This window comes from Equus caballus, chromosome 5 (genome assembly GCF_041296265.1).
Source record: "Equus caballus isolate H_3958 breed thoroughbred chromosome 5, TB-T2T, whole genome shotgun sequence".
Classification (NCBI taxonomy): Eukaryota; Metazoa; Chordata; class Mammalia; order Perissodactyla; family Equidae; genus Equus; species Equus caballus.
Window position 1 is genome coordinate 68,435,239 of NC_091688.1, and position 27,593 is coordinate 68,462,831.

At 34.9% G+C, this 27,593-nt stretch overlaps 2 protein-coding genes across 3 annotated transcripts in view; both read right to left on the reverse strand.

The window, feature by feature from the left end:
* Positions 1 to 10,661: 10,661 nt before the first annotated feature.
* The window catches only part of LOC100049851 (pancreatic alpha-amylase), a 36,024-nt gene continuing 19,092 nt past the window's right edge, over positions 10,662 to 27,593 (reverse strand). The window contains exons 1-11 of one of the 2 annotated variants that reach the window (XM_001487859.5): positions 26,621 to 26,959; positions 18,529 to 18,742; positions 18,024 to 18,170; positions 16,756 to 16,953; positions 16,123 to 16,353; positions 15,328 to 15,461; positions 14,433 to 14,555; positions 14,239 to 14,338; positions 12,448 to 12,566; positions 12,211 to 12,336; positions 10,662 to 10,885 (exon numbers count right to left, since the gene is read on the reverse strand). In XM_001487859.5, the coding sequence (XP_001487909.2) occupies positions 10,696 to 10,885; positions 12,211 to 12,336; positions 12,448 to 12,566; positions 14,239 to 14,338; positions 14,433 to 14,555; positions 15,328 to 15,461; positions 16,123 to 16,353; positions 16,756 to 16,953; positions 18,024 to 18,170; positions 18,529 to 18,696 (1,536 nt within the window). In that variant the 5' untranslated portion in view covers positions 18,697 to 18,742; positions 26,621 to 26,959 and the 3' untranslated portion in view covers positions 10,662 to 10,695. Of the gene's footprint in view, positions 10,886 to 12,210; positions 12,337 to 12,447; positions 12,567 to 14,238; positions 14,339 to 14,432; positions 14,556 to 15,327; positions 15,462 to 16,122; positions 16,354 to 16,755; positions 16,954 to 18,023; positions 18,171 to 18,528; positions 18,743 to 26,620; positions 26,960 to 27,593 lie in introns of those variants that run through there. The other variant, XM_023641532.2, reaches the window with a different exon arrangement.
* RNPC3 (RNA binding region (RNP1, RRM) containing 3) overlaps positions 19,539 to 27,593 on the reverse strand; it is a 54,591-nt gene continuing 46,536 nt past the window's right edge. Inside the window, exon 16 of the transcript XR_011438801.1 lies at positions 19,539 to 19,556. The gene's annotated coding sequence lies outside the window, so the exon portion shown is untranslated. The remainder of the gene's footprint in view (positions 19,557 to 27,593) is intronic.

Here is a 27,593-nt window from a genome sequence, read left to right on the forward strand (position 1 = left end):
GCCCAAGAAATCAGAGAACTTTGAGGGAAAAATTCATAAAGAAAGAAAAGCAAAACTTGATGAAAGGATTAAGGAAAAGGAGTGATTCCGAGTACTGTAATGTTCCCTCTATCCCTCAGATTTTTCCTTGTTGTTTACTTGTTTTTGTTTTGTTTTTCTCTATTTATTATTTTATGTTGTTTAGTAAGATTTTATAGTTTTATTCATGTAGGTTTTGTACAGTCTGTGTTAGTGGCTTTTTAATTGAAGTATAGTTGAAATGCAATATTACGTTTCAGGTGTACAACTTAGTGATTCGACATTTGTATACATTACAAAATGATTGCTACAGTCTAGTAACCATCTGTCACCATATAAAGTTATTACAATATTGTTCACTATATTTCCCATGCTGTACATTACATCCTCGTCACTTATTTACTTTATAACTGAAAGTTTGTACCTCTTAATCTCCTCACTTATTTTGCCCATCTCCCACATCACTTCCCTCTGGTGACCACTAGATTTTTCTTTGTATCTAGGAGTTTGTTTCTCTCTTGTTTAGTTTGGTTGGTTTTATAGACTCCACATGTAAGTGAAATCATATAATATTTGTCTTTCTCTGTATGACTCATTTCACTTAGCATAATATTCTCTAGGTCTATTCATGTTGTTGCAAACGGCAAAATTTCCTTCTTTTTATGACTAATATTCCATTGTGTACATATATATATATATATATATATATATATATATATATATATACCCAGAAGTGGAATTGCTGGATCATATGGTCGTTCTATTTTTAATACTTTGAGGAGCCTCTGTGCTGTTTTCCACAATGGCTACACCAATTTACATTCCCACAACAGTGTACAAGGGTTCCCTTTTCTCCACGCTCTCTCCAACACTTATTATTTGTTGTCTTTTTGCTAATACCCATTCTGACAGGTCTGTGGTGATAGCTCATTGTGGTTTTGATTTGCGTTTCCCTGATAATTAGAGATGTTGAGCATTTTTTCATGTGTCTGTTGGCCATCTGTCTGCATTCTTTGGAAAAGTGTCTATTCAGGTCCTCTGCCCATTTTTTAACTGTTTTTTTTTTTTTTTAACATTGAGTTGTATGAGATGTTTATATATTTTAGATATTAACTCCTTATTGGATATATCATTTTGCTAAAATCATTTCCTCTAAGATCAGGAACAAGACAAGGATGCTCACTTTCACCACTTTTATTCAACATAGTATTGGAATTTCTAACCACACCAATCAGACGAGAAAAAGAAATAAAAGACATCCAAATTGGAAAGGAAGAAGTAAAACTGTCACTATTTGCAAGTGACATGATACTAGATATAGAAAACTCTAAGGACTCCACCAAAAAAATATTAGAACTAATAAATGAATTCAGTAAAGTTGCAGGATGCAAAATCGGTATATAGAAATCTGTTGTGTTTCTATACTTTAAAAATGAAGAATCAGAAAGAGAAATTAAGAAAATTATCAAAAAGATAATTTTACAATTGCATCAAAAAGAATAAAATACCTAGGAATTAATTTAACCGAGAAGGTGAAAGACCTGTACTCTGAAACCTATAAAACATCACTGAAAGAAGTTGAAGATGATATAAATAAATGGAAAGAGAGAGCATGCTCATGGATTGGAAGAAATAATATTGTTAAACTGTCCATATTACCCAAAAGAGTCTACAGATTCAGCACAATCCCACGGCAAATATCAAAATACCCATGGCAATAGTTTTCACGGAACTAGAATAAATAATTCTAAAATTTTCATGGAATCACAAAAGACCCCAAATAGCCAAAGCAATCTTCAGATGGTTTTTTTGACAAGTTCCCATATGTTAATAGTTAAGGCCTAGAGAGGAAACTATGCATAGAAACCGAAACTCTTTGTGATACATTTGAATTAAAAGGCAACACTGATTTGAGACTTATGTAACATATCATTGTTGGAGGAAACAGATTCTTCCCAAATAAAAAAAAATCCTTTGGCACATCAAGATCTCCTGCCCATCCGTAAGTACATGAGCTCTATTAGTAGCTTTGGCACGGAAGTGTGGCTTCAATAGAGCATGGCCCTTTTACAAGGAGAATTAGCATCAGCAGGGAAGGGGCTGGTGGTCTATACTAGTCAAAAGACAGTTTCACATGGTGACTTAATAGGCATCGAGGAAGTCATAATATAAAGGAGGAAAATAGCAGGTGCCACATGGTTCAGAAGAATACATTTATGCATGAGTTATGGCATAATGCCTCCAGATAGAGAATTTGGAAGACTTTGAAGGCTAGCTGTCAATGCCACAGTAATAGGTGTTTAGAGTCTGAGACATATAATGAAACATGTAAAACTTGGGATGCATTTTCACTGAGATTTGGGAGTTAATATGAACACCAACTAAGGAAACAAAGATTTTGGCTAAAGAACCCATTTTATTTAGCAAGTCTGTACCTTCAGGAAAAATAACAAATGAATTAATTATGAGTCCAAGATTTGCTGAAAAATTAAGATCACAAGGAAGTAGATGACTCTTAACAAATGAAGGGATATGTATGTGCCAGCAAGGCGACATGACAAATGAGTCCAGAGAAAGAGAACTTTGGAGAAAGACTGCAGAACAAAAAGAAGCAATAAGTATCAGTATGAATGCTTTGGATTTCAAGTGACAAACACTATCCAGCGGGCTCAAGCACAACGAAAATTTGTTAGTGTTATAATTGGGAAGTAAGGGATGCAGATGGCTTCAAACTGGAATTAGGAGCTCAAAAAAAAAAAGAAAATCTCAAGGCATTTTCTCTCTTCATCTCTTGGCTCTGCTTTCCACTGTCTTGGCTTCATTCTCAGGTAAACTTTTCCCCTGCAGTGGCAAAGCTGTTCAAACAGTGTCAAGCTCCCTTCCTATCAGATTGGCAAACTCAGAGAAGAAAGTAAGCATCTCTTTCCCAATAGTTCTAACACCTCTTTCCCAACAGTTCAAGCCAAAGACCCAAGGCTGACTCTTAACTGGTGTGGCTTAGTTCGTAAGCCTATCCCTGAACCAAACATTGTGACAGGGAAATGGAATGTCTTGATTGTTCCACATAGATCACATGCCTGCACCTGGAGGTGAGAAGTGAGGTCAACTTTGCCTTCACAGCAAGGGTGAACCATGGTCTCTGGGTAGTTTCTTAACGGGAAAGTGATATACTGTTACTATACTGTTACCAATAAAGGAGGAAAGGGTGCTTGACAAGTATAAATAGTAAATATCCATCACATGCACATGTTGAAAACTTCTGGTTCATGCAGGCCTGTAAAATATTATCAGTAAAAGTTATTGCTAACTATAATAAAGTATAAACAGAAACTATGCGATCTTAGAATTATGGTAGTGGCAAGTGTGCATGTGCATGTAGGTGTTTTGTCTAACACATTGCTGATTCAGTATACCATACTTGTTCTGAAGTGTCCATGATAAAAGCTGGATTTGATTTTTGTTTTTATTTGCCTTTGATGTTTTTGGTTTGGATTATTATTCAAAATTCTTTAGTTTGCCAATATTAAAGAAATATACATCCATGTCTTTTGCCATATGACTTTGCAATTCCTCCTAGTAGAGTAAAGAGTACGTTATCCCACTCAAGTGATACTGGGCTTGTCCATGTGTGTTGGTTTTACCCACGGAATGTTTGCACATTGAGGCAAGCAAAGGCTTTAAATGTTCTTTCACAATTAGACTTGGTCCCTTGTATTTCTGCTTTGCACCATGAAAAGAACATGCCTTGAGTAGCCAGTGATGGAAGAAAATGGATCAGGCATGACTCCAACCCACAGCCTGGAGTCAAGCCCAGGCAAACTCAAGCATAAAGCAGAGCTAGCCCAAATAACCTGCAGAATTAGGAACAAGAAAAATAAACGTGTTATTTTAAGTTCCTGAGATTTTGAGGTTGTTGATTATGCAACATTATTGCAGCAGAAAACTAAATATTAAAATTTTATGCTTCTTGTGCATTAGATTCCACTTATTTTCAACTTGATATATTGTCTAAAAATAGTGCTGTTAAAAATACTAAGAAAATTTTGACATATCACAGGTTATTTCATAATATTCTTTAAAACAATTTCACTTTTAAACCTCTCAAAAACATTTCCCATATAAGATATTGAAATAAAAAATAAAGCATTTTAAAGATTTCTTCCCAGACTTTAGTTTAAAAGCAAAGCATCATGCCCCTAGAGATACTTCCAAGTTGTCCTGGACAGGGACAGAGAAGGTGAGGGCAGGCACTCCAGCAACCCCATCCCATCCAGTGCAGCTTCGAACAGAGCAGCCTCATCACTAGATTTTGATACATTGAGATTCCGTAAGATTTCAATTTTTAAAGGGATGGGGGAGGGGAGTCTTCTAATTTAAAAAAGCAAGTTTGTAACCTATTTGACTACACAGTCATTTTACCTAGAAAATTACAGATTTTCTCCTTACTCCTAATTTGTTTAAAAGTTTTATATGACATATAGTCATACAAAAGTCTGCAGTGAGGCCTGACAAACACATGTTCAGGCAAATCTGAAACCATTCAAAGATCGGCAGACCTGTGGGCTAGTGGACTGCAGGGGCAATCAGTTTCGCTTTTTAAACTACACAGCTCAGGGCTGGTAAAGAAGGGAAGCAGACCATACAGGTAATGTACACTAAAACTTAATTAGCTAATTCTGTATTAATATCAGTATAAGGAATAATAGTTCCTAGAGTTTCCCAGTAGGAACACATGATTATCTTGCACAGATAGGGATATCTTTTATATCCAGAAATGCCATTGCTGGTATCGGTACATCAAACTTAATAAGAAAGTCTTGACAGAAAATGTATTCTTCTGTGTTTAGCCTCATTCTACCTTTCCAACTGATTTTTCACCTATAAATCCCCTTCTCCAGCCTCACTAATAAACCCATCTATTCACCACTGCACAGTCTCTTTCGTTCCTTTGTCCCTTTGTCACCCCTTTTCTTCTTCTTGGAATATCCCTCCCTCTTTTCTCTTTCTTACAAATCCTTCTTATCCATATCAAGACTTTCCTTTTCCACAAAGCTTTCTCAGACCATTTCAACACATGCATTATCTTCCTCTTTTGAAATCAAACAACCTACTATCCATACTTTATTATACATAACTTTAACTATTTTCCTTTATTTTCATTAGTGAATCACATAGTTATATTTTGCTTTCCCAATTATACTTTGTACTTAAACATGGGTAACATGTTTCAAAATACCTAAAAGAGTGCTGTGCACTTAATAAATATATGTTGGATTTATTGATGTGCATTTTCATTGTAAATACAGACTGATTTAATCTTTACTTGTGGCCCTTTAGCACATAATATACATCATAATATACAAAGCTGAGGCTGAAGTTTCCGATAGAGGCATTTCCACAGATTCTATGACCTACAACTGAATTAGAAACACTAAACTCAAGACACAGATTTTCTGTCAACTAACTTTCAGATAAGGGCACACAGACTGAACCTGGCAAGATTTCAAATTAGAGTAAAATACTACTTTCTGCTCCAATTCCAATCCTTTGTGATTTTTTCTTCTTTGAGTTAAATTTTAGGAGAATATTAGGTTGCCCACACTCAGCATTAAGAATTAGAAGCACATTTTTACTGAGGAGATGAAGAAGTATACATTTAGCCAGAAATAGTGAGTAGTATATTAAATACAATTTTTCTTTAATACACCACACTAAATAAGTAGATACCACTTTTACTTTACAGATGAGAAAACTGAGGTTAAGGGAAGTTTTAATGTCCATTGATTGAATTAATTATGAAAATATAATCCTTTCATGATTCAAAAAAATCTTTAAAAGTATCAAAGAAAAAATAATGAGTTGAATTTGACAGATTTGTAATTACAGGAAATGATAACTGTCATCTTTCATTCTAGTGAAAGTGATGCTTTTTGTACCTAAACTCTTCCAACATGCTTGTTTCTATGTAAAAACAGATTATGTTGAGTGGCTCTGAGCCACACTTCTCTATACAACAGAACCATTTTTAGTCATGAAGATCACTTTGGGTAGCATGGACATTTTAACAGTATTAATTCTTCCAGTCCAAGAACATAGAATATCTTTCCATTTATTTGTAGCTTCTTCAATTTCTTTTTTCAACGTCTGATAGTTTTCAGTCTACAGATATTTCACCTCCTTGGTTAAATTTATTCTTAAGTATTTTATTGTTTTTTTATGCTATTATAAATGGGATTGCTTTCTTAACTTCCTTTTTCAATGGTTTGATGGTAGTACATAGAGACACAGCAGATTTCTTCGTGTTGATTTTGTATCCTGAAACTTTACTGAATTTGTGTTAGTTCTAACAGCTTCATGGTGAAGACTTTAGGAGTTTCCATATATGAGATCATGTCATCTGTAATCAGAGACAATTTTACTTCTCCCTTTCTGATTTGGATGTCTTTGATTTCTTTTACTTGTCTAATTTGTCTAGCTAGGACTTCCAGTAATTTGTGAAATATAAGTGGTGAGAGTGGACATCCTTGACTTGGTCCTCATCTAAGAGGTAAAGCTTTCAGCTTTTCACAATTGAGTATAATGTTAGTTGTAGGCTTGTCATTTATGCCCTTTATCATGTTGAGGTACCTTCCATCTATACCTAATTTATTGAAAGTTTTTATTATGAAAAGATGTTGAATTTTGTCAAATAATTTTTCTGCTTCATTTGAGATCTTATGACATTAACGACCTGAGAAATCAAGGTTAACCATGAATTAATTAAATTTGGGAAGAATTAGAGAGAGAATGAGAGAAATTTCTCTATTCCAAGGGCATATGTTTACTAATATATTTCTCTGTCAAAAATTGATATACTTTTATTTTCTTCTCTTTCATTATCTCAATCTATTTTACAAATAATTATTGAGCTCTTACACAATATGTGCCAGACACTGTCCTGAGACTAAGGATTCAACAAGGAGCAAAACAGACATTGTCCCATAGGACTATTATTAGTGATAAGAAGGAAAGTACAGAAAATCATGACAATAATAGGAGGACTTGGCCTAATCCTGGGTAAATGTCCATGTAGAAGTGGCCTTTGAACTAAGATTTGAGTGATGAATAGGAGTTAATTAAAAGAACAAGTGAGGGACTGGCCCAGTGGCGTAGGGGTTAAGTTCTCACATTCCACTTCGGCGGCCTGGGGTTCACCTGTTTGCATCCTGGGTGCGGACATATGCACCACTTGTTACGCCACGCTGTGGCAGGCATCCCATATATGGAGTGGAGGAGGGGTGTGCATGGATATTAGCTTGGGGCCTGTCTTCCTCGGCAAAAAGGAGGAGGACTGGCAGCAGATGTTAGCTCAAGGCTAATCTTCCTCAAAAAAAAAAAAAAAAAAAAAGAATAAGTGAGTAAAAACATTCCAAGTAGAAGCAGCAGAATGTTCCTTGAGTTGAACTTGAGAAGATAAAATGAGCTTGGTGAGTTTGGAGAAACTAAAAAATTAGTATCGCTAGAGAAAAGTTAAAGAGGAGAGTTCTCTGAGGTGAGGCTTCAGCTGTAGACAAGCCTTATAGTCCTGTTAAGAATTTTGGCCTCTTATCCTAAGGTAAGTGGTAATCCATTGATAGGATTTTGGAAAAGAGGTGGTGGTGATGGTGGTGGTTTTCTGATTTAAAGAGATCACTCTGGCTGCATGGTAGCAAATGGAATCCTTGGGGGCAGTGGAGCTGATGCTGCAGTAGCCCCTTCATAATCAACAAAGCATGAAGTTCTGTTACTCAGATATCCCAAGGTTAAAATTTCAACTAAGACATCCTTGATGTTTTATTCCCCTGGACAAATTCTTTAACCTCTATACAAATATATTGCCTTGTACAAATACTGTTACCTCATTATTGAACTCCTTTCTAATATACTTTTTGAGGTTTTCTAGCTTATGTCCATAAGGTTCATCCTCCAATCCCCTGCTGGGGTAACGCATACGTCTTCATCATGACCTGAACATCGTGAACATCTTGCTCCCCTGCTAACCACCAGGAAATTCTTAAAGGGGTTCTCTGGGTACAATCTTAAACAAAAGAAAGCATGTAATTCTGATATATTACAAAACTTGTATGAGGTGGTCCCAGCCCCTGGTTTGTGATTACTTTCCCTGCTTCCAACGTGGAATGCATTTGTTATAAATAATAAAATCTGGCTTTAAATAGTGAGTCTGTGGCCTTTTACATTCATAATAATGGAGATAAAATAAGATATTTTTGTCATTTAATAAAAAGATAACTAGATAGTGGCAGAGAAGAGAGAAAAGAACATGGTCAAGAAGTATTCAGAAGGTAAAATAAGAATGTGGTGTTTGATTGGACCTGGGAAACATAAGAAAAGGGGGTTTCAAAGATGAGATCCAGTTTCCTGGCTTGCAGAACTGAACGAATGGTGATGTCAGTCACTGAGTTAAGAAACACTTATAAAGAACAGGAGCCGGCCATACTAAAAACTGGGTGAAGAGGATTCCAAAAACTGTGAGGGCAAACTATAAAAAAAGTCCCCAAGATAAAAAATAACATAGCATCTTCAAGAAAACGAAGAAAGGCAGCGTGGCTAAGGGTGTGGAATTGCCAAGGGAAACAGCAGAGCACAGGTTGGAGAGCTAGGTTCATGCCAGATAATGTGTGATTGTAGGCGGTCATGGATAGTTGGGATTTTACTCTAAATGAAATAAAAATTTAAGAGTTTTAGGTGTAAAAGTTTGTAATATGAGTTAAATTTTATGAATATTATGCTGTGATTTTTATTAAAATAAATTGAGGGTAAAAAAGAATACAAATAGGAAATTATTTGTTTGGAAATGCAAGCAAGAGATAATGGTGACCTGGATGAAGATGTGACAGAGGATACAAAAGAAGTGCAAGGAATCAAGAGATATTTTGAAGATAAAATTAATAGGTCATGCTAAGCTTTATATGAGGGGATAAAGAAAGTCACTGAGAGAAAAGAAAAAATCAAGGAAATACCCTTAGTTTCTAAGTGAAATGGTGAGTCAGGATAGCAGGGAATACCAAAAAGTTTGTTGAAGAAAGAAATGGAAGGTCCCATTTTGGATATGTTAAATATGAGATGTCTGTGAAACAGTGAAGTGGAGATGTCAAGCATCTGTTGGAAATGTGAGGTTGAAGTCCAAGAAAAGAAGTGCTTTAGGGACACAGGTCTCCGTGCAGAAGTGTGTGTTTTAAATCCATGGAAATGATTGCAATCGCTTAGAGGAGGGAGGATAGAGACAAGAGAATTAAATGCAAATGAGACCTTACGTTGAACAGAAGACGAGTTAGTAAAAGAATCTGAAAAAGAGCAATCAGTGAGAGAGAAAGAAAAGCAGGAAAGAGTAGAATCACAGAGGCCAAAGGAAGAGAGGAGGAGAGAGTGGCTCAGCATATTGATACTGTTGTGAAGTAGAATAAGTACATTGGATCAGTAACGGAAATGTTTTTGATGATGTTGACAAGAGCAGATTCAATGAAGTGATAAGGGAAACTAACAGTAAAGAGATGAAAAATGATTATTTTTGTGGATGTGGAGACTGTGTGAAGAGAACACAGAATTTTGATTAAAACGAGGAGCAGAGAATGGACTGTACCTAGAGGACAATGGGTTTTTTGGTTGGAAGATCCTAACACATGTAATCTGAGGAGAATAATCTGGCAGATAGGGAAAGATTGTTAAATCAGAAGAGAAAGGATAATGTAAGAAATAAAGTCCCCAAAAAGATAAAGATAGAATGGTATTTTTAACACAAGTAGAGGGAATGGCCTTTGGTAGAATGAGGTGGACTGTCTTCAATATGACAGGAGGAAAGAAGAAAATGATAGAGGCAAGTGTAGAATCATTTGTAGGTGAAAAGAAGAGAGAGTTTCCAAGTTATGGCTTCTGTTTTCTTATTCAAGCATAAGAAAAACATCTGAGAGATATAAGAACTGCTAGATGAGAGCCTCAACAAATTCCACACTTAAAGCCAAGTGAAGAAAATGAATAGGCAAAGGATGAGGAAGAAAACTTGGAGCGTGTGGTGCCTAAATAAACATCCATCCATCTTGGGGATGAAGAGATGGGACTAAAAGCCATACAACAACATCGAGTTAAAGCCCTTAGAAAGAGAAAGAAAAAAGAGCAAAGGATATAGAGAAAGTAGGAAAAGATTCCTGGGAGCTCCATATAATTAAGACAATATAGTTTGCATAATTTAAGGGTTTTATTTTAAATTTTCAATTTATTAACAGTAAAAGAGTATTCACACTGTCAAAAACTACCCAAATATTATAATTTTGCATGGGAACCATCATTAAATCAGCTAACCCTAACTAATTGTTAGAAATACTCAGTGGAAGAAATTCATTAGAGATTCACAGCTGGGCAAATGCTGTTAATGGCAGCAAGCATATTTGTCAAGATGCCTCTCTGAGTTCTTAGAAATTCCTCTGACAAATAGGTTAATGTAAGTCACTAGAATATAGAAAAATGTTGATTGTTATTATCTTATAATTGTATAATTATATGTGATTTACGCTTCTCTGAGTTTTTTAAGTTGATTACTTATGATAGATTTTACAAAAATTAATGAATTATAAGAATTAATGAACATAAAAGAAAAGAAGAACACTTGGTTATTTCTCAGGGTGAATGTATTTAATTCAAATTTTACAATTTTGATTCAGCATGAATAGCAATAAATGGATCTTCAGCAGTGTTACTAATAGAAAAGTAAGCACTGCCATCACTGGAAACATAGATTTTAATTCCTGTACAATTGCCATCAACTTTATCTCCAGAAATAACGTCACAATATGTGCCCCCAGGAAGACCAGTTTGCAAAGTTGAAGACAATGCCCTGCAAGATAAAATTTAAGATTAACTTGAATTCAACACAACTAAAAGCACGAATACAGACTGTCTCTAAAACAAACAGCTTCACTTTGTGCTGTAGAACTCTAAGCAATCAAGGTCTCAGTGAGAAGAAAATTCAAACACAAAGACCTCCCCAGTGAGTGTAAAAAGTATTCTTAGGACCAGAAGAAATCCTACAAAAGACTTAGCAATTTCCTAGGCTTTTATGAATTTTACCAAAAACTTAAAGCAGAGGAATATCACTGAAGATTTGAGTGAACTGCCACTCTTAGAAAAAAGTATATCCTATGGTAAACACAAGTATTTTAAATGTGTCCTCATTCAAATGTAAGAAAATACTGACTGCTTTCATGAATGGAAATTGGATTATTTCTTGGAAAATCTCTTTCTTCCAAGAGGCATTTGGGCTGGAGATAAAAATAATCTAGGATTTCTGTGAAGAAGTATATGGTTTTAAATATAAAGCTGTCTCATAAATTTACGTTGGTTCTCCCATCCACAAAAGACAGAAATTGAAGGACTAACCATGGATACTTCTGGCAAGAAAGAGATATATCTGATTTATTTTTTGTCAGTAAAATATGATTTAGGCTAGAAGGCACTAAGCAGGAGTGAAGTTGGCCTTGGACTGAGACATTTCAACTGCTTGCAAAGTCTTCTAAGCTATCGTTCTGCATCTGAGGGAATCTGTACACTAGAGGCAGAGGCTACAAGGATTTTACAAATGAAAAGCAGGCAGAGAAGTCTCAGAACCAACACCCAACAATCTCCTGAGGTGAATCATTGACCATAAGAGACATATTCTTTATACATATGCTTAAAAAATGCTGTTTGTCACAGAGAGAGAGGGAAATGCAGAAAGAAGACCAAAGAACCAGATACAGGAGTAGTTGAGAAAAAGAGCTAGAAGGAGGATATTTCAACTCTGAGGCAGTATTTTTCCACTATAAAAAAAAACAATGGGTGTGTAAGACATGTTCTTCTAGTGACTTCACAACATTTATACTAAGTATGCTGTGTATTTTGCATGAGGTGTGCATGTGAGCATATACATGAGTCATATCCGTATGCACGTGGTATGAAAGTGTGCATAAAAAAATAACTCTACTTAGAACAAAGTCCTTTAAAGAGGAGATCAAAAGAATAAGAGCCATCATCATTTTTCTTCTCGGCCTTTTCTGATCTCTCTGTTTTCTTAATCTACTGAGTGAAGAATTTTTCAGATATGAAAAAAGTAAATGAGCAGGAAAAGAATAAACCAAGAACAAGTTAGTATAAAATGTAATTTCTACTATTACATCTACTTACCAGTCATCATTGTTAAAGACAATGAATCCTCTGTTTCCTCTTCCAAAAGCTACTTGGTTGCTACCATTATCCCACCAGTTTGTAAAAGCTTGGCCATCAACTACATTACGGAACGCAACCATGTTCCTAAAAACAACATATCATATCATACAAAATGCTCACTAATAATTCAACAGTTTACAATAAAATGTTAAGGAAGTTTATCATGAGAGGATATCTCTACATAGGTCTTCCTACCTTATTTGACGCCATCGGTGTTCACAGACCCAGTCATTGCCACAAGTAGTGTCTGGATTAATAGTAACTTCTTTAATCACACCATTATGATTTGGTGGCCCAATCCAATCATTAGCATCCTTAATCAGCACAAAAAGAATTTTAACTTAAAACGTTCAGTTTTATAACATTACATGTGTTTGCTTCTTCCTTCTCCTGTACACCACACCCAATCTGCCCTGCTATTTGTGTCTCTGCAGTGTCTTTATTTAGAATGCAACTCCTGCAGTATTTTTACAGCCCTCTACCAAGGCCTCAGCATCTTCTCCCCAAATTCTCATTCTCTAGTGCCCTATTTCAAACAGGGGGAAGATATTTTTACTCTCTCATTTTCTTTCCAAGGAATTGCAATGGGTTCTTAATATCACTGTAGGCAGCACAATGTCATTGAAATAGCAAGGGCTTCAGCGTCAGAAACAGCAAGATTAAAACATGGGCTCTATTACCACTTGCTAAGAAAACTTAGACAATATGCGTAACTTATCTGTGCCTCATTTTCCTCTTCTGTAAAAGGACCATATTGCTTAATTGCTATAAAAATTAAATAACATTTGTGAAAATGCCTTGAATATGATAATTGCTAAATAAATGTTAGTTCCCTTCATTCTTCCTTTTGGATAACTATACTAATCAACACATCATAATGTTCTTTACTAAACTGACCAAATTTTTAATATTGTGTCTTTCTGATTTGTACTTTTAAAGGTAGTCATAGAAAAAGCAGATTATATCTAGAAAGGTTCTATGTGTCTCTTAAAATCATGTCATGGGATATCTAGTGGACAAAACTAAGAGTTTTCAGCATGCAGAAGTCTTGGGAAAGTGGAAAAGTTCTGAGGAAAAGGGAAATGGTCATAGTCCATGACTCATGACATCAGACATAAGACCAACTCGTGGAAATTAGAAGTTGGCTTCCTATAAAGGGACATTTTCTAAATATCAAAGTTGCCTAACAATAGAATGAGTTGCTGTATAAAGTAGTGGATTTCTCAATTTGAAAGGACTCTAGAAGAAACTAATTAAATACCTGTCTGGCTTGTAGTAAAGAGGGTTTTCTACTTTAGGTGTGAAATTGCTGTATGACGCTCCATCTGAAATCTTCAGTTTAAATAAAAATTTTCCAAATATTTTCATAATGTTATTGCTCATTTCCCTTCTAAAAGAATTGCTACTCAGATTAATGTATTTACCATATCACAAGTATTTTTCTCATCCTTATCTTTCCCAGAATAATCTACAAATTTCTCTTCTTTAATACATATAATTTCCTTCCTCTTATAAGATACTTCCCCTATTTAACCTCAGTTCAAGTGAATAATTTCTGTGCATTTCATAGAACTTTTTAAAAAAGGCATTTAATGAATATTTATATTGCTCATACTTTGGGCAGGTACTGTCTGAAGTCCTTTACAAGTGTTAACTTATAAGCCTCATATCAACCCTCTGAAGTAGGTACTTAGGAGAAGTACATATTTTACTCAATGTATTCTTATTTTTAACTGTTTTCTTTTCACGTGAGGCGATATATTTGTCATATTTCTGAAGCAGTTTGCATACTCTTTGACAACAGAGACTGACTGTGAATTTTAATTTTTTAATATCCACTTCATTGCTAAAAGGGTCCTGCATAAGGTTTTCTCTTAATAAATATTTGATAAATAGTAAATGTAATAGCATCATGTGAAATTAAAACCAAATTTCCTTCCTTTTCTTCCTTGAGAAAAAGATATTTCGTACAACAACAAAACTTACTTGTCCATTCTGAAAATTTCTTGCCCAACGGTAGCTTGACATTATTCTTGTAAATCCATAAGGATGAGCCAGCATAAATCCAACTGCCATTTTGTACAGTCTGAAAGTTACAAAATGACAGCACCATAGAAGAAATGATATTTTTAGTATCATTAAAAGGTAGGTAAAAACAATTGGGGAACTTAGTTTCTTACCTAGAGTCCCAGAATGTAAGAATAGACGCTCCTCCAGCTCCATGTCCTCGCTGATTGTCATGGTTATCCACAAAGACAAGTGCTCTGTCTGAAGGCATGAAACCCCAGCCTTCTCCCCAGTTCCTATTAAAAAAAAATTATATATGTATATATATATACCTTTTAAAATAGCTTTAAAGTAACCTAAATGTGTATTTCTTTTAGTATACCATCCTCAAAGGAAATTCTCTCTCTAATTAAATGGTTATTCTATAGGGTTTTTTAGAGAAACTATGTAGGTACATTATCTACAAATACATCTCATGTATGTATATGTGTATGAATTACTTGTATTACTTTCATGTTACAGGTATAAGATTTTTGTTGTAAAAAGTCCTTTTAGAGGTTTCAGTATATTATAATTTAGATGGATTTCAGAAGTAGCAACATGCATATCATCTTATACAGAATGGCAAACTGGGCTAAAATAAGGCCTCAATATTTTATTGTTATAATACAAACATTTTAATATTTGAAACTAATTAATTGATATGATATATGTAAATTCCACAGTATGGCCACATGGTAGGCAGTTCATAAATGATAGAGTCATTTTAATAACAATCTGACCATCACAGATTATATGCAAACATTAGTCAAATCTAGTAAAGTCATATAATAGGTAGATTAAAATCTCTAAGTTACGTTTTCGGTTTCTAGACATACTTTCTTGTCATTGACATTCTAAATAATAAAGATGATCTATTGGAGTTTGGACCTCTATACCAGTTATTACTGGCAACAGAATCTTTGAAAGTTTTCTAATTAAAAAGGTTCTAAGAAGATAACTCATACTGGGGTAATATGACTAATAAATCTATGAAATAATTCAAAAGATAAATCATATTTCATTTACTTTAAGTATGCCATCTTCTCTCCATCCCACCTGCGCAGAACTGTGCCTAGTTTAGCACCATACTTGAATTCTGTCACACGGCCATTTCCAAAGTACTCGCTGCCTTTAATTGGCTCAGTACCCAGATCAATTACCTAGTAGAAATAACAGAAGAATATATAATTTTAAATAGGAGCTTTAAAGAATTTTAACCATCACATTAATATTTATAGAAAATGGCTTTAAACTATATTATTTGAAATGCTCAAATGGTTTTCCTTATACAAGATTTTTTAAAAAAATTTTTTGCTGAAGTATATGCAGCACTTAACATCTGGCAGACAACATTTCTACATGCTTGGTAAATATTAACTCATTTAATTCTCCAAAGAAAACAAAGACGTAACCATTATCATTATCTCTTTTCTTCACAAGAAAAAATTGTTGCACAGAAAGGTTAATCAATTTGCCTAAACGAACACAGTGAATAGTGCTATAACCAAGATTTAAACTCAGATACACTGGCTTGAGACAACAACTGTATTATTATCTGTCTTTTATAATGGTCTCTGGGGAGATGGTAAATGACATAGAGATGTTTGCAGCTTAAATAAATTCTTTGCTCTTCCATAAAACCTCTTGGAACAAAGAGTTTGCTGTGTTGTCTCTGAATAAAAGGAGGTTAAAGAACACTGTTTGATAAAAATGGTTCAACCATTAACCAACAGAAATTGTATTTTCAACTAAATCTGCCATTTATTTTCTAATGAATTAAATAATATTATTTTATATGCACATATATATATATTGACGTACCTCCTGGTAAATGAAAGGTTTACTTCCTTGAGGGAACCAGTTTGTGTTTAGATTATGCAGTTTATCCAAAAAAGCCTTTATGTCTCCAGGCCACATGTGCTTAGCAGCATCCAATCTGAACCCTGCTACACCCAAGTCGATGAGATGATTCAGATAGTCAGCAATCGTGGAACGCACATAATCTTTCTCCAGCGCAAGATCAAGAAGACCAACCACGCGACAATCTCTGACCTGTAGAGGCAAAAATTTTGTGATTGATACATAAAACATCATCTTTACTCGAGACTTCATGTGATTATTCATTCATTTATTCACTAACAAATATTTCTATAGAGCCTCCTTTGCATTGGCACTACAGGGATGCTGACATTCTGATATGGACATACCTTTGAAATATTTTCTAGTACTAGAAAAACGGAGAATGTAGGAAATAAAGTGGGTGAGTTTTTTAATTGATTGTGGAAAATGTTTTAAATATTGATTCGAGTTTCTTATTTTTAAACAGTCAGATTTGGAATCCTGTTTTCCTAAGGACTCTAAGCTAATATTTAAAATGGAGATCAATAAACCACATGTGGATAATTAAACGCATAGATGGCTCTTTATTCAGATTACTGTTTTTTTTTTAATTACCTGGTAGATATCATTATAGTTCTCAACCTCGCCACTTCCAGAGTTACATTTACCATCATTAAAATCCCAACCAGAGTATGGGACTGCTGGAAAGTCCCTACTTCCAGCATTGTAGTAACTTCCACAAGTACTGCTCGTTCCTGCACCGCCACCACTTCCGCACATATGATTAACTACAGCATCCACATAAATACGAACCTGAAAAGCAAAGTTTCTATTTCAGTTTGACTTATGGAAAGGTAGAAATCTATAATATTACTGATGAAAGTTTACAGCATGTAAATATTTCCTTGCCATTTTATAACTTATCTTCCTAGAAGACAAAAAAGTCAAGTGTGAAAGGAAATCAATGTGAACGGAAGACCTACAGGCATTCTAGCCACTTGCATTGAGAGAACCAAAAACTACCACAACTGTGAAAAATGCAAAGAGCACTTGGTCAGTAGGTTACAATGAATTGAGACAGGAGAGGTTGTTGGTTTTTGAAATTTCCATGGGCCATCCTATAAAAGAAGTAATCAGCCTCTACTATCTACTTAGCATCTGTAGAGAGGAAGGTAGACATTGTCTCTCCTTATGCTCCTCATCAGAGAGAATATAACTATTTACCATCAAAAAACCTATGGGGAAAGAGGCCCGCCTGGTGGCACAGCAGTTAAGTTCACACGTTCCGCTTTGGTGGCCTGGGGTTTGCCAGCTCACATCACTGGTACGGACCTATGCACCACTTGTCAAGCCATGCTGTGGCAGGCATCCCACATATAAAGTAGAGGGAGATGGGCACGGATGTTAGCTCAGGGCCAGTCTTCCTCAGCAAAAAGAAGAGGATTGGCAGCAGATGTTAGCTCAGGACTAATCTTCCTCAAAAAAAAAAAAAAACCTATGGTGAAAAAGACCCAGGAATTATGGGTGGAGATACAAGTCACATAAAATTGACAGCAAATACTGCAACTGGAATTTCCAATTCCTAACTAGAAAAGAGTTCCCTGGAAATGTGTATAATTACAAAGGTTAAAAGTTGATATTTTGCTTTAGAAATAAGTTCAGATTAAACTTTGACTTAACATCTTCTTAGTAGATAAATGACGCATATACAAAGATTTACCAAAATTGAACATAAGGCAATAATTAAATTTTAATTATAGCTAAAGTACGAAGTAAAATAAAAATTAAGAAATACGGAAAATATTATGCTCAAAAAGCAAGAAACAGGAGAGTGAAAGGATTTTCCCATATAATATTTTGAAAGGCAATTTTCATTCACTTACACCGACGTTGTTACATCTGGTCACCATGTCTCGAAATTCATCTTCATTTCCAGATCTTGTACATATCTTGTAGCTAATTGGTTGGTATCTTTCCCACCAAGGTCTTGAAGGGTTATTAACTACGATATTTTCATTGGGTGGAGAGACCTATAAATAGAACAGTCTTACTAAGTATCAAATTATGGCTTACTTTATATCATTGGATACTCTAGAAACTAATTAATAATCTAAAATTATTTCTGAATCTTTGTATAGCAGCTACATTACTTTACAACCATTTGAAAATATAATAGCATATTGTAAATGTCCTACTGAAGAAAGATTCTATCAGACACAAAACATAAAGTTGCCAATAGTACTAAATGTTTTCTTCCTTAGAAAACTGTTTTACTCAGAGTACTTATTATTGAAGTAAAATGTTGCCCCAGCTTCACAGATACAGATCATTATACAATTTACTATAAGCATAGCACATACTGCAGTGTATCCTATGAACAATACCCACCTGAACCCCTCCAAATCCTTTGGGAGCTAAGTATCGCTCACATTCAAGAGCAATATCAACCCAGCGCCACTCAAACAGATGGACAATAGATGTCCGTCCACTTTGGGTATGTGGGTCATACTGAGCCCAGCAGAACCCAATGGCTGAAAGTAACAGAAGGAACTTCATTGTGCTTTGAAGTTGTCAGGGTTCTTTGCAGCAACTATTTATATTCCTGTAAGAAGCATATTTTTCTAAGTAAATATTTACATGAATAGGTACTTAGAGCACAAGCCCTTTATTTATTCATAATCTGAAGAACATTATCAATAATAATGTTAACAAGTGAAGAACATCCGTAAAATCTCCCAGGAAAACAATCTAAATGACCTCTTAGAACTTAATGTTTTCCTTATCGAGGGAATATTAACCTTTTTAAACATCTGGCATTATATATATACACAAAGAAAGCTTAATCGTGTATTATTTAATTAGGATTAGATCTTACTTCTGAGTCCCTCACTAATCAAAGGAAAATAACAATCAGAGACAACTGAATTCATAGTCAAAATATGCCTTAACTATCTATTTGCAAACATTTGTAATGTTTCAAATTCAAAAAGAGACAGGATATTTAATTCAGTTCTGTTTTTCACTCCCAATCCAAATTTTTATTTAAATTTCTACACTAAGATTTAAGAAACTATTTGTGAGTTGAATGTACATGAATTGAGGAAACGGACTGTTTTTCCTCTCCACTAAGTCTTATGCTTAATTCAATGGCTATAGCAGTAGAGTGGAGTTTTCTTTTCTTCTTTATAGCAAATATCTCTTGTACCTGATAAAACACTAAATTAATGAATTCACAACCCTTTCCTTCTTAATGTGAGCGAAATCCTATAAAAAATAGTACAGGTCAGAAAAACTTAATCCATTAATCCAACAAGTATTAACTGAGTGTCTGCTTTTTGCTAAGCATGTGGATGATGTTCAGGATACGATGAACAAGACAAGACAGACAAGTTTCTTGGTCTCCGGGAGCTTACATTCTAGTGGAAAGGAAAGAAAATATATGAGTAAATGGTAATAATCATAACAAAAAAACAAATTAAGATAGCAATAAAAATTAGTATGAAATAACAGGGTAATAAAATAGAAAATGACTTTACCACCAGGGTATTTTAGACTGGATAGTAAGGGAGAGCATCTCTGAGGAAGTGATTTTCAGCTGGGATTTGAAGGATTAGAAGGAGCCATTCATTTGAACACCAGAGAAAGACAATCTACACAGAGGAAAACATGACAGTAAAAAGCCAAGGAAGGAAAAAGCTTAAAATATTCAAGCAACATTTAAAAAAATTGTGCAGCTAATCAAAGTGTGATACAGTGGAGGGTACAGTGAGATGAGGTTGGAGAGGTAGGCCAAATCATGCAGGACCTTGTCGAACATAAAGAAAGAGAGAGTCATTGAGACTTTAAGAGGGGGAGCTGAGAAACTCGGATACACTATAAAAAAAAAAAAATCACTTTTGCCTCTGTGAAGAAATTGTATTTTAGGAAGACAAAGTGGAGGCAGGGACCTCAGTTAGTCTTTTTCACTGGTCCAGGAAAGCACTGCTTGGCTTGAACTAGGGTACTGACAGGATATATTTCAGAGGTAGCAAGAGGCTGATGGATAGATTAGAGCTGAAGAATGAGGGAAAGAGAAAAATTTTAAAAATAGATATTTGGTGGTGATACCATTTATTTATTTATTTTTTGCTATGGAAGATTTACCCTGAACTGACATCCATTGCCAATCTTCCTCTTTTTTTGCTTCAGGAAGATTAACCCTGAGTTAACATCTGTGCCAACCTTCCTCTATTTTTTTGTACATGAGACACCTCCACATTGTACCTGGTGAGTGGAGAAGGTCTGCACCTGGGATCCAACCCATGAACCCGGGCCTCTGAACTGGAGTGTGTGAAAGTTTAACCACTCAGCCATGGGGCTGGGCCCGATACTATTCATTAAGATGAGGAAAAATTAGGAAGTACTTGCTTTGGAGAAGGTGACCAAGAGTGTTATGGTCAGTAATATTTACTCTATCAACCCTTGCTCTCCTTTGGTCTTTCCTCCAACACCCCGTGTCAACACTGTGTCCTATTTTCTTATTCAGTTTGAGCTATTATAACCAGAATACTATAGACTGGCTGGCTGAAACAACAAATATCTATTTCTAACAGTTCTGGAGGCTGGGAAGGACAAGGTCAAAATGCCAGCACAGCCAGTGTCTGGTGAGAGCCCCCTCTAGTTTCGCAGATGGCATCTTCTCCTTGTATCATCACACGGTGGAGAGTAGAGAGAGCTCTGGTCCCTTTCTCTTCTTGTAAGGACACTAATCCCATTAGGGGGTGCTCCACTCTCATGACCTTGTCTAAAACTGATTACCTCCCCAAAGCCCCACAGACTAATACCACCCCACTGGGGATAAGGGTTTCACATATGAAGTTGGCAGGGGTGAGAGGACCACAAACGTGCAGTCCATAACACTTATCCACTGCAAAGCCAAAGGTTCTTGTATGTTACAAGCAGTTTCATTCCCCTGTGACTTTCAAAGTGCTTTGCTTCTTTCTATGATCCCCTTCTACCATCCTTGTGTACCTGGTAACTACTCTTCTTTCCAAATGCAGTTGAAGCAACATCTATATGAAGCTTATTGCAATATTTCCAGGCATAGTTACTTATTCCTCTGCATTATAGCTTTTTCACTTATGTGACCTTATCAAATTAAATCTGATTTATATTGTAAATAATTGTAAATAGCTAAGTATTCACACATGCATCATTCTGGGCCAAGCTTCTTAAAGGTAGATTTCATATACAATATTCCTAGAATCTAGCAAAACAATTAGCATAATCACTTATGTGATCAATAAATGGTTGTAGCATACAGACTCTAAGTTCCAGGTATTTTGCAAGACATTGGCATAACTGGGGTTATGTCCTCATTGATTTTATAAAATAATTGAACACTATCTCGAAAATTGTATAATGCAATCTACTCTAACCCTTGCAAAAACTTAGCACACATGAAGGAATTAAGGCCCAGGGAGATTCAATAAATTGTCCAGGCTCAAATGGTAAGTAATCAGATTTCGATAATAGGTCCTACTATAAGTGAAAATTCTCTGTATTACACCAATGTTTTCCATAGAATTCTAGACTTCATGTATAATATTCCTAGAATCTAGAACAATTAACATAATGGCTTATGTGATCAATAAATGGTTGTAGAATACAGATTCTAAATTCCAGGTATTTTGCAAGACATTGGCATAACCAGGGGTATGTCCTCATTGATTTTTAAAGGATTGTGTGTGTGTGTGTGTGTATGTGAGAGGAAGATTCAACCTGAGCTAACATCCATTGCCAATCCTGCTCTTTTTTTGCTTAAGGAAGATTAGCCCTGAGCTAACATCTGTGCCAATCTCCCTTTGCTTTGTATGTGTGTTGCCTCCACAGCATGGCTGATGAGCAGAGTAGGTCCAAACCAGGATCCAAACCAACAAGCCCTGGGCCACTGAAGTAGACCCCACAGAAGTTTAACCACTCAGCCATGGGGACAGCCCACTCACTGATTTTTTTAAAATAAATGATCACTATATCAGAAATTGTGCAATACAGTCTACTCTAACCCTTAAAAAAATTTGTACACATGAAGGAACTATGGCTCAGAGATTGAATAAATTATGCTTTCTTATAGGGTAAGTAATTAGAATTTGAGATTGGTCCTCCTACAAATCAACATTCTCCGTATTATGCCAACGTTTCTCAAGAATTCTAGACTCGTGATGCCCAGTATGGTAGCCACAAGCAATATTTGGCTACTGAGCACTTGAAATATAATGAGTCTGAACAGAGATGTGCTATAAGTGTAAAATGCACTCTAGATTTGGAAGACTTAGTGTGATAAAAGAAAGTAAAAAAATTAAGAATTTTTTTGTCGTTCACATGTTGACATAATATTCTGTGATACATTTGACTAAATAAAATGTATTATTAACATTAACTTCCCATTTCTTTTTATGCCTTTTAATACGACTACTAAATTTTTGATATTATTGTCATGGTTTTCATTACATTTATTTTGGACAAGACCATTCTAGACACCACGTAACGTCAGAGAAGGGACAAATCCATGCAAAAAAAACAAAAAACAATCACAAAATGAGGAATATGTTCACTGTCTTAAGAGTAAAGTTCTTCAGCATTTCATTGATAGGAAAATTCATTTGTGATGAATGGGAACTGAGGAAGATAAAATTGATTCAAAGAATGGGTTTGACATTACTAAAAGAGATAAGGTGAAATGGCTTTTAAGGAAGAAAAAATAGAATTATTCAATGTAGGAAATTGGCAAGGAGGATGGCAAGAAATCAATACACTTTTGTAGAACATTAAGTTTGCTGTGGAGGAGCCATAGGAGTTAAAGTAGGAAGTTATATTGCAGTCTCTCAAAGTCAGGGAGAAGAAAGTGGAGCTTCTTCCCAAAGTTATAAGACGCTATAAAAGGTTTTCTTTAATTTGTTTATTTGTTTGTTTTTAAACAGGAAAGTAATGAGAGTAGAGCTTTTGGAGTATATCAGATGGATTGAAAGGCAAAGAGAACTGAGATAGAAACAATTGAAAACTTGTGCAGTAGTAAACAGAGTATCGATGAAAATCTAAACTAGTATTATCGCAATAAGAATGAAAATTGGGAGAGTATGGTAAATTGTTACAATAAGATACACTCAATGAATAGCATTTGCTAATATCAACAGCATCCCGCAGTCTCTTCCAACATAGGCTATAGAATTGGTATACAACTTTGTAGACTACAGAGAGAATAATTGTCCCTAGCCATTCCAACCATCTGAGCTGATAGCCACTAACCGTAGTTGAATAATGACACCAAGGCTAAACTAGCTGAAGAACCATCTAGAATTGTGAAACATAAGTTATTGTTATTAAGCAATAATTAACTAATACAGAGAGGAGAGACGTAATAGATTCAGTGGAGACCTATTCTACAGGAAATGGCTGCTAAGCAGATGTATGGAATAGAGAAAAGGAAGAGTCAGAGGGGACTGTGATTTAAAGTTTAGTGAGTAGAAGAAGGACAATGCCATTATCGTTCATAGTGCAATCTAAAGACAGACTTGGTTTAGAGAAACTGAAGAGCTGATTTGGGGATATACTGAGTTTGAGGGATAAAAAAGCATTAGATATAAAGAAAGAAGCAGGGAGATTTAGGAGCTTTCGACAAGACAATGATAGTTTCAGAAATGGCACACAAAATACTTAACAACTGACTTAGCACAGATACTGACCAGTCAGAACAGATGCCATTCATGAGCAACCAGTATGTACAGGCCAAAGCACGCTGTCTGCATTATTGGGCCTGGAGAGCCGAACCCTTGAGAACTGACAAGGTACCAAGAGAGATGCTGAATCTAAAGTTACAACTTTGGGCAAGCCCACCAATCGATATGATGGGGCTGATAGGAGAGCGCATATAAAGAGGTGTCTTCGATTAGGGAGAGGAGTTTCATTACTAAAGAAATATTTTCAAAAACAGATCCAAGGAAAATTTGCAAGGATGAGAAGAGACTAGCTGGATGAAGACGAATATTAGAAAGAGAATAAGAGAGAAGACTAACTAGTTAGTGGATGACATAGGGCTGATAGTGATAAAGAGCTGGAAGCTGGAGAAGAGCATCATTTGAACTTCATACTTGACTTAGCGTTCCAAATAGCAAAACGTAATGGTTAAGAACATGACCTTAAGAGTTAGGTAAACTGTAGTTTAAATCTTTACCTTGCCATTTATCAGCTGTGTGATCCTGGAAAGTAATGATTTACTAATTTATCTATGAACTAGAAAAGGTAATATGTACTTCATAGAGTTGTTATGATGATTGAATACATTTATACAAATAAAGCTGTTATCCCAGTGCATGGATATAATAAAAGCTCAATATTTGGTTGCTGTAATGTTGTCATTATTGTATTGTGATTTTTACTGCTGGTACTATTCAAACTCCTATAAACTCATGCTCTCTTCCCACCTTCACTTATTATCACTTGGACATTCTCTCTTTCCATTCCACCCTTCCCAAATTCTAATAATACTATCTACTTTTCAAAAATATCTTCATATTCCCCGGAAGAACAGATGGTGATAAGAAGGAAACAGCAATGTTTTCAACCCCAATTTTTTCACATTTTCTTTCTTTATCTTTTTTTTTTTAACCTCTTTACAGCTTGTGGCAGATTACGTGTTGGTTTTAAAATACAATTCTCGTTTTTGGCTCATCAGTTAACTCTGAAATGCTCTTTTAATAACAAATAAGTTTTTTCACAATGCATTCTAGGATGTAATTAAAATAAAGGATAACTTGTGGACATAATATGGGGAAGTTTATTAACCTCCCAGCATAGATGGAGATATACAAGCACATTATAAGATCTACCAATGGTCAGGCATTGTCATATGTTAACTCACTTAATCTTAATTTTCATCTCAATCAATCTAAAGAGCTATAAAACTCCATAAGAGAGGCATTCAAATATATTTATATCTTGTGAAATAAAATCTGCAAACAAATCCTTGATGTCCTTGGCATCAATAACGTAACAAAAAAATAAGAACTTAAAATCATTGTTATGACTAATTTCTGTTATAGTTATCCTAAAATGGTTCTCCTCAGAAAAGATATTCACAGTTATTAATATTAATATCAATGCTCTGTTGCCCACATCTCATATTTCCTGCATTGACCTACAAAGAGGAAATTTCCCTTTATCCTAAAGCTCTAATGGTTATTATAAAGTGCCAAATGAGATGTCTTGGAAATTCTTTAAAAATATGAAATGGGACATTTGATAATGTCCTAATAAGTAATATTCCCTAATATTTGAATTACCAATAAAACATGTCCAATTTTATGAAGAAAAAAATTCTAACTCAGAATCATCCACAGGGTTGCTAGTTTCTGATGTTCTCATGTGTTTTTCTCACAATCAGTAGTAGTATATAAAAGGCATTTGTTATTTTATTTAATGTCCAGAATATGAATGACATTATAGGGGAAAGGCACTAGTACAAATTTAGGTTTTCTCTTAACAGATCAAATGCCATAAGTTCAGTCACTTAGCTTAAAGTCTACTTACATCACATCGAAGTCATGATGTAAATGAAATGAAAGAGCTGTATTAAAATGTTAAGCATAAAGCAGTAGTCAAGAAACTTGTATCTACTTCCATAGATTCCTTTCTGCCTATATAAGTATCAGTTACCTATACTGTATAAGTATCAGTTATGTACAAATGTCTTTTCCCCTATTCAAAGCAGCCTCACATCTCAGGCAGATACTGAGATATTTTTTAACATGTAAATAAACTAGCATTAATGAAGAAGGGACACTTTTTCAACTTTTATCCTTTATAGTTATTTGCCTAGATCCTTACAGTTAAATATCTTTATAACAAGCAATTTAATAAAAGTATCCTTAAAAATTTTAATGGAAGTAGCTTCAGTGTCACATCTATGCTTGTTATTTTGTCACTTATATTTATCTCTGTTTTTATTTTTTATTTTTTATTTTTTTCTATTTTCCCAGCTTTCAATATTATGGACTTTTAGGTAGTGTTATTATTATAGTACTTGGTCATTAGTGGTTTCTCTTACGGAAAAAAAGTCATAATTACTCTAAATTCTACATTGAATTATGTACAATTTTCTCACAATACTATCTCAACATCCAAAAGCCCTCCTTCCCAGAAAAAGGAAAAAGAGCCTGAACCCACTGTAAGTCACATGTAAAGGTTAGAGAAAAGAAGGAAAAGATAAGCAAGTTTGCCTACTAGATTTCTGAAATGAGACAAACATTTTGAGCCAAAGTTCACACACATTTCAAACATAAGTAGTATATTTGTGCTGCTAGAACCTGAAACTTGAGTTGTCAACAAACCTAAAATAGATTGGGCAACCCTGAACCATATCAAATCATATGACAGAAACTACTTATTTCAAGACAAAAAGCGGGGCAGGGATTATGCGATACTCAAGAAACATTAAAATACTTACCACATCAACTTTCTTATATCAGCAATCTCTAAAATCCACAGTTCAGTCTTTTTCAATCATAAAATCACAAAATCACATAGTTCTGGCTTTGCTTTTTCTTTAGCTAGGAAAAATAATCCTGGATATAAGACTTTATAGATTTTCTAGAATCCTCTTACTTTCAATATGTGTTCTTACAATCCTGTTCCAACTCTCTAAATCTAGTTTATACAAAAAGACTAATCTGAGCTCCACAGTGAGAACAGATTGGCCACTGTCACTGCTTCCCGAGCAAACCACTGTCTTCCCCCCCTGCTCAGCTGCTGCACTGCCCCCTCTTCTGAACACACTGCTCCTTTTCAGTTGTTTGCTTTCTCTTTGTCTTTCTTTCTCTTCCTACAAAAACCTCTCTCAATCTCATCTAGTCTTTTATTTCCTGAACTATTCATTTCAATCTATAGCAAAAATTTTGCTAAAATAATCTTAAAGACACAGATTAGAATATGATTTTGTCAAATTAGTTAAATAAAGTGTGTGTCTAAAAGGTCAACAAAAATCGCTAAATTGAAACCCTAATTTGAATCAAAGCTTTGCCATCCACTGTGTGAACCTTAGAGAAAACATGAAAGTTTGTAGATTGCATTTTGGTCCTCCTTTAGAAAATGGACATAATAGTATTGTTGATAAATGTGATAAAAACCAGAAATAACTAACAGCAACTAACAATATGCATTGAGAGCTGCTATGTGCCATTTCCATGTATTAACACTTTCATTCTTCACACATACATAAACGCAAGATAGAACTACGACTATACCCAGTTTTAAAAGGAGGAGACTGAGGCACTGAGAAATTAAGTGATGCAATTTGTCCATGGTCAAAGTTCAGTAAATGCTGAGACTGAAATTCAAAACCAAGCATTCTAACTTGTGGTGAGCTCTTAGGCATTACTCAGTCCTATCAGTCTGCCTCAGTGGGTTGTTATAAAAGTCAA